Source organism: Coccinella septempunctata, chromosome 2 (genome assembly GCF_907165205.1).
Source record: "Coccinella septempunctata chromosome 2, icCocSept1.1, whole genome shotgun sequence".
NCBI lineage: Eukaryota > Metazoa > Arthropoda > Insecta > Coleoptera > Coccinellidae > Coccinella > Coccinella septempunctata.
Window position 1 is genome coordinate 4,186,432 of NC_058190.1, and position 14,728 is coordinate 4,201,159.

At 35.0% G+C, this 14,728-nt stretch overlaps 1 protein-coding gene across 1 annotated transcript; it reads left to right on the forward strand.

The window, feature by feature from the left end:
• Positions 1-1,437: 1,437 nt before the first annotated feature.
• On the forward strand, positions 1,438-5,756 carry LOC123308181 (NAD kinase 2, mitochondrial). Its single transcript, XM_044890748.1, has 6 exons — positions 1,438-1,792; positions 2,036-2,312; positions 2,372-2,582; positions 2,656-2,835; positions 2,902-3,169; positions 5,325-5,756. Exons 1-6 carry the CDS (start codon positions 1,756-1,758, stop codon positions 5,552-5,554), a joined length of 1,203 nt encoding a protein of 400 aa, XP_044746683.1. The 5' UTR covers positions 1,438-1,755; the 3' UTR covers positions 5,555-5,756.
• The last annotated feature ends 8,972 nt before the right edge of the window (positions 5,757-14,728 follow it).

Genomic DNA, 14,728 nt, shown 5'->3' on the forward strand with positions numbered 1-14,728 from the left:
ATAATTAGGTATTTATTAGTACCTTAAGACATTTACAGTGTATAGGTCAAGTCAAATGAAAAATAGAAAAATCCATTTTAGGGAACTTATTCTCCGATGACATTTATCGAAAATCCTGTAGTAAACTTTTCGCATTAATTCACTCAAACATAAAATTCTCAAATGCCACCACTTTTTTGGGTCTCCCAATAGAATAAATTCTCGATCATCCTCTTCATTCACAATCTTTCTGATTGTGGAAATATCCAGCTGAAATTTAAGTCGTTTAGATTCAGATGAAACCTTAGGTTTGTTCGTAGAGTGGTTTGCAACGGTTGTGAACTGTACAGAGCAAGCGCAATTCCATTTTAGGGTCGCGAAAATCCATTTGCGCTTGCTCTGTACAGTTCACAACTGTACAGAGCAAGCGCAATTCCATTTTAGGGTAGCGAAAATCCATTTGCGCTTGCTCTGTACAGTTCACAACCGTTGTGTACCACACTACGAACAGGCCTATTATATAAATTCTCTTACATTGATTTGTTCGCTAGCGTCTGACGTATTGTGGATTTTAGAATATCAGGGTATAACTATTTGAATGAGCGGACCTGAATTCTAAATAGCACTTCCTGAAAACCTGTCTCATTTTTCAATCACTTTCGGCATTTTCGTAATAAAAATTGATATTAGTTGTGGCAACGGCGTTATGACATTAACGACATTTCATGAGTGCCAACCTAACTTCGTTCTAGTAACAAAAACTTGAGAAAATTATTTCATGGCCAACCGACTGCTAAAATAAATTTGAATGCAGTATACCTACAAAATTCCATTCGCCTACTTGACGGTGAATTTTTTTGAACGTACGTTAGTATAAAAATATCATGTTGTTAAATTTGATGAAACTATCAACTCAGCGTTTCAGATTTTGCGGTATTCTGCTTGGAATTTTTCTGAAGAGGAAATCACAACTCGCAACCCATTCAAATTTCAATTAAAGTTTTCTCTCGCTACAGTCCTCCCATTGATAGGTATGTGCGTTTGAAGGCTATTTCATGAAAAATATGAACTTATTTCATTGAGCAAAGTCTTTCGGAATTACATTCCGAAACGAGAAAGAAAATTATAATTATATAAGCTCAGTATTTAGCTTCTCATCTTTTTATTATTATTGAGATTAAGTTTAAGCATTATTCGAAAAGTATGTTAATCTTCCAATGATATGTTGCAGATTTCAAAATTGCACAAAACCAAAGATAGGTAGGTGATTATTATACTAATTACAAGTAATATCTTTGCACAAAACACATTTTCAACATTAACTATGGAAGGTACCTCTCCATAGAAATTAACGAACGGCACTGGTAAATCCACAGATTTCTAAAATACTCGTCCATAGAAGATAGAAGTATCTACGTCCACGTGACTTCGAAAAACACAAAGGACATTTGACAGAAATCAAAACATTAGTCGTCATAATGATAACCTTCAAAGTTTCCAAAATTTTTCAGTTCCACATTTTTGACCCTCAGTGCAAGTCGAAATGATTGATTTTGTAAAATTCCCTACGCTGTATTGCAATATGACTTTCTGATAAGAATTTTAAAAAGTATTCTATTTATATTATTTGCGAGATAGCTTCTGTTACATGAAAAAGAATATTTGGTTTGTTTAACCTTTCGTTAGTTTCTGATAAAATTTGTTGTCTTGCTGGGAGATCATATTTTTGTTGGAGAATAAAAATTTCTATGTGTAGAAAAATTCACACATTTCATTATGCATAGGAATAGGTTACTCAAGTCTATCTGTTCAGGTGAGTTATTCTTCATTTCTCTATTTGTAATATTGGTTTAGATATATGTACATATTATAAATATTATAAAGAATACTAGAAAACAATAATATTAGGCAAATTTTATCTCGTATTAACCTCAATTTGATTGCAGACGTATGTTTGATCACAGATTTCATTGTATTTTACTTTATTTTCCTTGTGTAGCGAATCAAAAAACCGAAAACATGGGCGTAGATTGAAGTTGATCTATAATTTTTTCAGGATGGAATTATAGCACAGAAAATTTACGAAATGCAAGTTATTCAACCCATGATAAATTGAAAATGGATAAGGTATTGATTCTTTCTAAATTAACAAGGTACGATTATGAAAGAATGAAATTTCAAACATTGAATGACAAAGATTTTGAAAAAAAGTTGAGAACTAGAGGAACTAATTTCGATAAACTTAAGCATCATAATGAGCTACAAAAAACCAATGTTGCCAAAATAGCAAAGGCACTGAAGGACACAGGAAGTGATGTCAAAATTGTAAATAGGTTCGTAACATGAATAAAAACTGGCGTAATGAAGTTCTTAACCTAATATATATCCTCAGGTTTTCTTACAATAAGGAAGCCATATCTTGGGCAGATTGTGTCTTACCTGCAGGGGGGGATGGAACCTTTCTTCTAGCTGCTAGTTTAATAAGAAATAGTGATATACCAGTGGTTGGTATCAATTCAGATCCAAATCGATCTGAGGGTTTCCTGTGCTTACCAAAGGAATACTCTTGTGAACCTAGAGAGGCATTTGAAAAATTGAAATCTGTGAGTTGTATCAAAGATACCACATTAGCAACCTACCAAAACGTGTTTTCATAATATTTTCAATTATTTTCAGGGTAATTTCAAATGGATGTTCCGAAGTAGAATACGTAGTAAAATAAAGGGTGCTACTAAGATGGAACCAAAGCTGCTACATCAAATACCCTTCTACGATGCTGAAAAAATAATTGGCAAAGAATGGGAAGGTGTGGATGATAATGGGAGCAAAATATTGCCTGTTCTAGCACTTAATGAGGTAATTTATTGGTAGTGTTTGTTCACCTTAAGTTCTTGTACCTGAACAATCTTGTTTGTCTTTCAGATTTTCATCGGGGAAACATTATCGGCCAAAGTGTCACATCTTGAACTCAATTTCGATGATGCAGATCATTTCACTAATACAAAATGCTCAGGACTGTGTATTTGCACAGGGACAGGGTCGACTTCTTGGTTTTACAGTATTAATAAAATTTCAGTACAATCCGTAGCTGAAATATTGAGGTTGATGAATATGAGTCCAACAGAAGATAAAAATAGTTTAGCTACAATTTACGCTGACATGTACAATTACAATCTGAAGTTTGCTCCAGGTAAAGTCTACCAAATTATTCCTTAAAATGATTGTGTTAATTTAACTCCTAATTTTAGCTCAATCTGTATAGGTGATTCAAATAATTTACATCTTGCGAATTGCTAGATCATTCTTATTGTATTATTAATTATTAATTGAATGAGCAAGTATTTGAGAAGGAAAATTGTATTGTGGAATTTGAATATTCGAATTAATGCAGTGATCTGATTTTTTCTAATTAGGGTAATGTCGGACACATTGGGTTAGACTGAGACGTTTCATGCTAGCGTTCTTCTAGTCAATGATTTTCATAGACGGTGAATACCTCCATTGAGTCAATTAAAATCAGATTAGCAGGCCAGAAGATCCACCTTTTCAGGCTGGTTAGCTCTCAAAAAACTACGCATAATGGAATTTAATATTTTCCAAGGCTAAAAACTACACTTCCCTATAGATGGATTGAAACGGTTCTACTCATCCCTGTCTGTGATCGGTACTAACCTCACTTTTGTCCGTTTTGTCAAACCACGACTGACGAGTGATTTGTTTACACCTGCGTTCAGAAAACGTCAAAAATCTCGAATTTCCGATTCTGAATTTTACCGAATTTCGACAGTCGGGGCACATTTGATTTCCGCATCCCTCATGTGGGTATAAAATCAGATGTTCCCCTGCAGGACTTCACTTGCTATTCACTTGCTGTTGACTTGCTATTGATTTACGCTTCATTTACGATTATAGTGCTGTCTACCGTCGTGACATATTTTTCTACCGTTGAGTTTCATTTGTATAAGATTTCTTTCACGTTGAATTTCTTTTTCACCGTTCACTGTAGAGTTTTATTTTATTTTTTTTCTTCGTCACTTTTATTTGGTGATTTTGAGATTTCCGTGTGCAAGTGCCTGTACCGAAACCATAGGTAAGACGACACTCCGTCCTTTTTTTATATTTTATTGGAACTTCAGCCTCCTTTTCCACCTTTCCTGTACCCCAATATAAGTTCCACTCCTACTGCTATTAAAGCACCCCGCTGGCGTGGATACTCAGGGCGTGCATAACGCACTTTGGAGTGGCAAAAATCTCCTTCATCTCTTATTCCCCAGCTCCACTCCTACTGCTATTAAAGCACCCCGCTGGCGTGGATACTCAGGTGGTGCATAACGCACTTTGGAGTGGCTGAACTTCCCTCGTCCCGTACTCCCCAACGTCCACTCCTACTTCTAATAAAGCACCCCGCTGGCGTGGATACTCAGGGGGTGCATAACGCACTTTGGAGTGGCAAAAATCTCCTTCATCTCTTATTCCCCAGCTCCACTCCTACTGCTATTAAAGCACCCTACTGGCGTGGATACTCAGGTGGTGCATAGCGTACTTTGGAGTGGCTGAACTTCCCTCGTCCCGTACTCCCCAATGTCCACTCCTACTGCTATTAAAGCACACCGCTGGCGTGGATACTCAGGTGGTGCATAGCGTACTTTGGAGTGGCTGAACTTCCCTCGTCCCGTACTCCCCAACGTCCACTCCTACTGCTATTAAAGCACCCCGCTGGCGTGGATACTCAGGGGGTGCATAACGCACTTTGGAGTGGCTAACCCTCTTTCCTCCCTTGTTTTCCAACGCTCATCTCTGCTGTTATCGAAGCACCCCGCTGGTGTGGATACTCAGGGGGTGAAGAACACACCTAGGGGTGATCTGTCGTGAGCCTGTGTCGTCCTATTTCATCCCCTAACCTGGCTGAGGTCCGATACCTGTCCGTTAAGTGTGTGGCTAGCGAACACGTCCGTAAAACCCGTATAACGTTTGAGATCGGATCCTGTTTCATTCCGTCCGTTTTGCCCTGTAAATTCACTGATCTCGAGTCTTTCACTGTACGGATTTTATAATAGTGCCATTTGTGTTTCCTTGTAAAAGTCGACAAATATAATTTGTATACGTTGAATTTGACTTTCATTGGTTGTCGCTAACACCCTAGACATCGAGGAACCTTGTCTTCAGCTCGTAGCTCGTACCCCGAGAAAAAGGGGTTACAAATCTTTCCGACTAACTGCTGAATTGCGCCTTCTTTGCTATATCTTCTCTCTACGGCTGATGAGGGAATGCTCAATCCATTCTTTTTATCTTTGGAAAATTGGACAATAAAATTGAGATTAATATAATCTAATTTTTATTTTCAGATGATACAAGAATGGGTTTTAGTATTAGGGACTTGATATCAGCAGGAGTGTGGCCAGACCCCAAGGGATTGAAACCAAGAGGATTTGCGAAAAAAATCATTGTGAAATCAAACTGTGATGAAGCTTACATTGTAGTTGATGGTGGATTATCGTTTGCTTTCAATGACGGGGCGATCGGTATTTTCGAGTTACACCCTGAAGATAATCTTCGAACTGTTATATTGGATTGAGATTTTTCTTGATCAGTCAAGACTGCTTTTATATAGTTTGTAAGGAATTTAAATTAAGAATCAAAACTAATGTAGGAAAAGAAAAATTATACAGTAGATTTTTAATTTGTGATATTTTTTTATGTCTATATCACATTCCAATATTGTTATTAAAAGCTGTGAAGATTTATGAAAGCTTGAATAAAAGAAAAAAAGGAATGAAGTAATTTTTTTGATTTAAACTTTGAAGCATTTGTTTGAGGTGAAAGATTAAGATGTATAGATTAATCAGGAAGAACACTTCTATATTAATCTTGGCCAGAACTCGCCCTAGGCAGAGCCCCATATTGTCGACCTAACAAATGTCAATTCTGCAGAATTGAAGAATAGGGCACTGCGTAAACTAAGATTCCCATGGGTGAAAAATTCAATGAATTTCTCGAGTAAAATTAATAGTAACCAAAATTAATACGGAATATGAGAATTATGAATCAATGGAGGAGTTCCCTACATGTTGGCCAACCTAGAAAAAGGTCTACCAACGGGGAATGATTGGTTTCTAACGAAACCTACTTCATTCTTTCCGCAATGATCAAATATATTTATGAAATTCTACCGAGCTTTCTAGAGTTTACTGTTAAAGAGAAAAAAAGATTTTCATAACCTCGATTGCTGATTGGTTGAAATTTATGTTGTTATTACTACTTCTTGTGACAATTGACATATTTCATTGGCAAATGTCATTTTTACTGATATATATAATATTAATATTAATATTGTCAATGTGCAGTATAGCTTACAAAATACAAGAAAACAAGAATGCGTTCAAGCAAAGATTGTGCACATAACCAAAACTTTGCCCATAACATAACAGATTACTTTTTCCTTCTTGACATTTGCCAACGAAACATGTCAATTGTCACAAGAAGTAGTAATACCAACATAAATTTCAACCAATCAGCAATATATCGAGGTTATGAAAATCTTTTTTTCTCTTTAACAGTATAAACTCTAGAAAGCTCGGTAGAATTTCATAATTATATTTGATCATTGCGGAAAGAATGAAGTATATTTCGTTAGGAAGCAATCATTCCCCGTTGGTAGACCTTTTAGACCTTTTTCTAGGTTGGCCAACATTTAGGGAACTCCTCCATTGGGGATCTGAAATGTTGTAAAGTCTCAGAAAGCCTCAAATTCGGCCGAAGATGGGGCCGATAAGTTTGTTCATAACAGCAGAGTCTCTGTCTTGCTACTTATATCTCGGATAAGTTTATTAGTCTAGAGACCCTGATAGTCCGAGAGTTGGCGGCAAAAATCGGCAAGAGTTTTTTAATGGCCCATAATTAAATATGCTTTAGTATTGAGGGTGTACATGAGTCAGCACCCACTGGCAAGATCAGGCAGCGGCGCTATACAGGGTGTGGCGTATAATGAATGGATAATATGGTGCCTGCGGGTAGAGGACCTTAGGGCGGTTAAGAAAAATATATTTCATGTTTAGTAAAAGTCCCTTGGTTTTCGAGATACTGGAGATTTTCGAAAATTCAAGAAAATCACATCCTTCGCCACTCGTTTTGCAGGCAAAACTCCAAATGAAGGAATTTTTTCAAACTGTTTTTTGGACAGTATTCCTGGATAGATGTGCTATCGAATGTAAATTATTATTTTTAGGGCGCATGGATAGTTTTTCATAAAAAAAAGATCTAACTCAAATTTTCCGTTTTGCTCATTTTTTTTCCTAAGTTCAACCCAGCGTAGTGTAAAAAATAATATGGTTACCTGAGTGCCAAAGCAAGAGGAAACATGCCTGAGATTCTGAAATGGTATAACTCACTCTATTTCCAAAATGTCTATTACAATGAGTCAAGGCAGAGTTTTTTTCTTTAATTTTTAGCAACTGAAATGAGACTTGCAAGCAGAATAGAGCAATTATTCATAAGAAGTTGTAAAGCATCTAGTACAGCTCCTGATGTCCACTTTGAACACTTTTTGTAAAACCCGATTCAATTAAACGATATTTTAAAATTGGTTTTTTTCTCTCGTATTCTTTCATTATTAAGCCCTTTAGTTATAAAGTTAATAGTTTTTAAGCGAATTTCAAATATCGAAGTGAATTTTAGCACTTTTGTAATTAAGAAAAAAGGTGAAAATTGATTTCTAATACATTGAGTCAAACCCTTTGTTACAAAAATGCTGAAATTTGATTCATAACTTGAAATCAACTTGAAAATATTGATTTCACAACGTAGGGGTTCAATAATGAAAGAAAAAATAACAATTTTAAAATATCATTTCATTGAATATAGATTCACAAATGATGTTTAAATTGGCCACCATGAGTTCTGATACATGCTCTATAGTATATACAGTCCACACTTTCTAATTAATCATAGCTTTATTGCATATCAACAATTTTAAAACGAGTATCGTTTCATTGAATTAAATTTCGCAAAAGATGCTCTAAGAGGCCACCATGAGCTCTAGTACATGCTCTATACCTTCTTATAGAAGATTGCTTTATTCTGCTTGCATTTCTCATTTTAGCTGCTAAAAATTTTAGAAACAGTGTTTACATTAAAATAGACCTTTTAACTGATTGCAATAGGAGTTTATTTTGTATTAAACGTTGAAAATACACAGAGTTATACCATTTCAGAATCTCAATGAAAAGGGCATGTTTTTTAATTCTTACATTGGCTCTCAGGTAACCATATATTATTTTTTACACCGCGCTAGGTTGAACTTATGAAAAAAAAATAATCAAAACGGAAAAGTTGAGTTAGATCTTTTTTTCATGAAAAATTATTCATGCGCCTCAAAAATAATGAATTACATTCGATAGATCATCTATCGCGAATACTATCCAAAAAACAGATTAAAAAAATTCCTGTATTTGGAGTCTTGCCTGCAAAACGAGTGGCGAAATGTGTTATTCCCTTGAATTTTCGAAAATCTCCAATATCTCGAAAATCAAGGCTCTTTTTCTAAATGTAAAATATATTTTTCTGAACCGCCATAGAGTCCTTTAACGCAGGTTCCATATTTTCCATTCATTACGCCACATCCTGTATATAAAATAACAACATGCTGTAGAAGTGTTTTGTAATGATTGAATATTGTCAGTACACTAGTTTGTACCAAAAAACGTAAGAAAGTGGTCAGACAGGATTTTTGTGGAACACGGCGTGTCAGCACGCTACACCTACATCGTTTTGGCAGCAACTAATATTAGTTGCTGTAGGTGATGTAGGTGCAAAAGTTTGGAATGGCTGAAAATTCATTTACTGCTTAACTATATACAATTTGAGAAGAAAATGGTCAGACCACAGATGGAATGGTACAATAGGGTGTTGCATTAAAAAAAGTGTAACTTTAGTCTGAATCTTTGTTTTCGAACACCTGTATATATCTTAGAACATAGATACATGGAATGGAAAATAAACATTCCAAAGACTGGAGTGAGATAGTTGCTTAGTGTCGCCAATCACAATTGAGACAGTTGATTCGGACATCATTGGCGCATCAATTTTCAACACGAATAGACAGGACGCATGTGAATTTGTCAATAAAACGCCACTGCCTTAGTGTCGCTCTAGACAGAGAAACATCGAATGTGTGGACTACAAACAATTTATTCGTAGCACTGAATGGCCATTCCATGTATCTATGTTCTAAGGTATATATGGCAATAATTTTAAAATGTACCTACTTTTGAACACCCCACACACCATAAGGAAAGATTTTCAAAATATCCGTATTTACTCCCTCAAAATGAGCGCGCGCCAGAGGTGGGCTACCCGGTCATTGAGAGTAATTGGCTCCGCTTCAAGACATCTCTTACAAATACAGCAAAAGAAATACTGGGCACAGAACGCTCCCCAAAATCCCCAGACTGATTCGCCACAGCGAAACTCATATCGCACCAAAGTTTTATAAACATAAAACGCGATGTCCAGCAAGAAATAAGAAAAATCAAGGATAGCTGGTGGAAAGAAGAAGCTAGGAAAAACAAGCTTACGCCGATAACCATGACTACATGCGTTTTTTCGAAGCTATTAAAACTGTTTACGGTCCAAGCAGAAAAGCTAACTTTCCCGTAAGAGATGCTCATGGAGCTATTCTAACTGATGATAGAAAAACCAAAATCCTGGTAAGTCCGCCAGAAAGCCTTCAAACACATATCAGCCTGGAGAATGAAACTCTAGAACAGGTCGAGCAGTTCAAATACTGATCTGGTTGGTGACTATCCATGCCCTGATTGTGGAAGGATCTGCAGGTCACGGTTGGGTCTCTTCAGTCACAGGAGGGCACACAGTCGCAATTAGCCCTAAGAAATTACAAGTCTGTTCGCACCTTTAATTTTTTTTGTCTTTTTTTAGATTTATTCCCGGTAACGGGATACAGCAATGAATGAATGAATGGGCCACCCGATATATTCGCTCAGACTACTTTCTAGAACCAGATTCCGTGTTCTAGAGCCATCTAGATCAAATCTGTGGATACAAGTGATCTTGCTCAGAGCGACAAACTTCTTGTCCTCGAGATATGTTCCTTCAGTTGGGTCATTATGAGAAATTCTTATGAATAAAGCACATTTTGAAGATACATATTTTATTGGCATGTAAAGATGTATGTAGGAAATATTCATGATAACAACACCAAATCGCTTTTAATATAAAAACTATGTATACATAATATGAATATATACATCTTGATTAGGTACTTATAGGTTTGATATATCAAGAATTGTATTAATTTTCCATTCAATAATTACTCTGATCATCTCTATCTACGTCTATATTACAGTTAAAGCTTCAACAGCAAGATATCCACGATTTTCAATGAAAGTGGCAGTTCTATACTTGATACAATAAAAATCGAAATATTTCAAATAAGGTAGGCTTACATTCAGGAACGACTAGGTATTATAATTTATTACAATAAGTATTCATAGTTATACTTAATCATTTATGTTGTATGTAGAACAAGTACGTGCAATTAGGATGATATAATACGAATGAACATTGTCAAAAATGGATAAACTCATACTATTTCATACGTTGTTTCATTGAATACCGATAAACAAATAATAAATAACCGCAATTGGATTTGATGCGAAATTGTGCCTAATTTTATTCAATTAGCCTACTGTACAAGAAGCTACTGCATTCCCACTACTGCATAAACCGATAGTTGATCAAAATAACAGTCTGGTTGCTCAAGTTTACCAGGTATTGGAGCAAACACAAAAGGTGCCAGCAAAATACCAAACACAGAACATAAACATCAAAACAATAATGCGATAATTTTCGGATCAAATGCAGAAAAATTTATCTTTGAAATAGTGTATAGAGAGCACTTTTTTCTATACGAATAAATTCGGGAACAATTTGAACAATAAATTGCTTAACTGCAGGCCAGGATTTATAAATTTGAAAATAACGCCACCACTGAACTGTCAGTCTATGTGGAAAGAAGAAGAGTAACCATAGATTGGTTTTGCTTTTTAAAATTTCATTGCCAGTTATTCGGCTTGAACCAAAACCTGTTTATGAGTAGAATGAAGCAGGACTGGATTTGTTCATCTGTGGGTTTCGTAAACGTCTGAAATCCCTAGTTTCTTAAGTTTCCACTGATATTTCCATCTTGCCTCTCCTTCTCGGTGCTTACGAAATCACCGACCAGGACTGAAACCATTTGCTATGAATATTATGATACACAGAGTCAGTAAAATGTCACGCAAAAAATACATATCTTGGTCATTCACATTTTTGTAGAAAACTGCTCGAACTGGTCGAATTTTATTCCGAATTAAGCAACTTTTCATGTATATGGTATATTCACTTTTATAAAAGCAGTCGGTTGGCCTTAGAAATTTGACACATATTCCACTCTATATAGGACCAGAATATGAGGTTATAACGCATTTTTGGATTTTGAATCAGCGCAATTTTGTCCGCTCTACGTAAATAAATCTTAGTAATTATTACGTATTTTCCATAATGTGAATTTAATTAATTATGTAATCCTGAAATATGTGATGAATATAATTGACTGAAGTGATTGAAGGGATTTCTAATCTAGTAATTTGGATGGAATGCACAAGATATCAGTGTTATTTTAAACCACGACTACCATGTTTTTTCGTCAAAAAGAGCCTTCATCTTATAGAGGAACTGTCAAAAATAAAGCATATTTTTAGAATTGATTTTTCTCGAAAAGATTCCATCTTACACGAACATAAAGCTATTACAATTTTTTTATAAAAATATATCTTCTATGAAATTTCATATTCAAAATTCCAAATAGGTTAAAAAAAAAATAGGGAATTTGGCTACGCCTCTCCCCAGTGCTACCCGCCATCGAATGGAGAATTCCCCTCAATTTGGGATATCACAGCATATGCAAGTTTAAACTGAATAATTATGAGTTTCATTCATGAATTTTTCAAATGCACCGCGGAAACTAATCAAAATCATTCTTCGAATATCAGTTTTTAAAATTTAAATCGCTTCGTTTCCAGTTTACTATTTGGCAACAGCGCCTACTAGAAAATAAAAATAACAATGGCTTGTTTATAAAATAACAGCTGTTGATTTGCAGCCACGTATTCACTGGCAAGCCTCAACAGAAACCGGCCATAAAAATCCCATAAAATTTTACGACCTTCCACGTTCGTAGCAGACTTCATAGACAGCCATCTTTGTCTATCTCATCAAGATAGTGTATTTGTTGTCCTTCATTATCAACACATATTTTAGTCGATGTTGCCAACTTGTGCAATAGAAACGAAACGCTTTAAATTTTAAATACCCATTTTTATTTTTCATTTTTAAGTGCTTAAATAATTTTTTTTGGGAAACGGTTGAAATGGTTATTTCAAAATGTGACGTTTCAAAGATATTTCATAAAAAATACATCATTTTCGTCATTTATTGTATTTCCATAGAGGCTAAGCAATCTCAGGCCTGTACAAATTTTCACCCACTTTTCTTGATTAGTTTCAGCGAAAATTGGAAATAACTGTCAATGGAGAGTTCCCTGCTTCAAAAGCCTGTATCTCGAAAACTGAACCTTTTCGAATATAGATTTATATAAAGTTTTCCTCCTATTTTTTGAAGTAGAATAACACCATTGAATTTTTTTCAAATAATTTCGAGGTACCCTGTATATCCTAATTAGGTGCTCTCTCCATTTCACAACATTTGTTCAGTTTTGTTCAATTTTTTTTTATTTTCAAATGGTTTATGAATTGCTTCCGATACTAAAAATACTGAGGGCGTTATGTAGCACCTTATTACTGTTCAGTGACTCAAAAAACCTTGTTACTGTACCCTACTCTACTCATGAATTTTTCTGGAAAATTTCAAAGTAATCGATTCAATTTTTCTGATGTTCGAAAGTGTTTGCTAGATTCAGATTATCGATGGGTCAATGGGTAATTCTTGATTACTTGATTAATGGGTAATTCTTGATTTTTGGGAATTTGGTTGGATTCTTGTGTAGAATTCATGAATTGTTCAAGCGGCAGTGAAAACTACAGTAGATTCGTGTAATGGCGGGCTCACTTTTGATGAATTGATTTGAATAATTTAGTATGATTTTATTCATTTTATTGTTTTGTACCTGAAAGTTGACGCTGGATTGTTATGATAACACTTATTCATTACTGATGGAGGAATCTTAGCTGTCTACACCTGAAATTTGTTCTTTGGACGGAAGATGAATTCTATTTTGGATTGAATATAGTTGTTGGTACATGAACAAGAACTTGTGTCCTTTTCTCTATCTAAAAAAATTACAGTTATTTAGAAGCAATAGGCTCAAGCTCATATCAATACATTAATCTACATTTTTATCCTTATCGATGAAGGTGGGGAAAACCAAACTGTATTTACTTTCAAATTCGAAAATGAATGGATGTGCGATGTTATAGTATATAATGTCGTTTTTGGAATATTCAGAAATAGTCAACCACATGTACAGATACAGAGATACATAAACGCACCTTTGCCTTTTAGAGCAATTCAAAAGCTGATTTTCTAGGCTTGTTGAAAGACGCCCATGATAATCGACCTCAAGAATAGTGTTGTTGATTTTATTTCCTCAGTGTTATTTTGAATAAAATGGATTGAAATAAATCAAGAATCTACCTCTATATTTATACACATAGTAGATTCGGGTGACTTGGGACGATTGTTGAATTCAACTCGGCATATTTTCAAAACGGTGACCTAATTTTATCTAAAAAAGAGGTTCGAATATGCTTAATGACTCAGACTATTGATTAGGATGTATACCATGCTTCAGAATTCGGATATAAATGTTGAAAAAAATAGAATATACTTGTACCAAGTCACCCACCGATTTGGGAGGCTTGGGACACGAGTTAAAATCGATTGATTTCTCAACTCTCAAACGAAATAGGTACAGCTTTGAGTTTTGAAAAATTAGAATTTGTGATTAAATATAGTTGAAATTCGGTAAGGAAATCGAATGATGAACCCCTATTATAGCGAAATTAAATATATTGCAACTCAAATGTAAAAAAACTAAACAAAACAAGGGAACTTTGATTTCTTTCATTCTTTGGTGATTTCTTTGTGAAAATACTATTATTGCAGATAGAATCATGCAGTTTTCGCAAACTTGTATCACTCTTTTGTAAGACTTTTGAAACCACAAACATATGTTTGTGGTTTTGCGAAAACTGCATGATTCGATCTGCAATAATAGCTGAGATATAGTGCAGTCTCAACCAAAATGGCACACAGTGTAGTCTGAACACATCTGATTTCACTGCTCAGATGCGCGTTTGTTGACTGAAGTCGTGGAATCGCATACACATACAGTGTGTTTCACGTAAGCGGATCATTGGAATTTGTGACTTATTTATTGATGTTTAAAAGCGAAACATCAAAGTGGTAGTATTTTTCAAAGAACTCAAATATATGCATGGAAAAAATAATTCTGCAGATTTTACTATATTTTCAAAATTAAATGGTTTAGAGACAATTGCTGTTCAAATTTTCTTTTTTAACGTTCTGTTTTTCCGAAAATGGCAATTTTTCAAGAATGCTTCATAAATTCTCAATTCTAATATACCTTGTATATACCGGTAGATTCGGGTGACTTGGGACAGTCCTGTAACTTGGGACAATTACCCCCCTTGCAGATTTCTTTGTTTCTTACCAT

What these genes read in the sequence shown, in the direction of transcription:
- LOC123308181 (XM_044890748.1), top strand. Translation starts at nt 1,756, where the DNA reads ATGCATAGGAATAGGTTACTCAAGTCTATCTGTTCAG. An exon ending in CATTTGAAAAATTGAAATCT is followed by an intron (nt 2,583 to 2,655) that starts GTGAGTTGTATC and finishes AATTATTTTCAG; the next exon opens with GGTAATTTCAAATGGATGTT. An exon ending in CTGTTCTAGCACTTAATGAG is followed by an intron (nt 2,836 to 2,901) that starts GTAATTTATTGG and finishes TTTGTCTTTCAG; the next exon opens with ATTTTCATCGGGGAAACATT.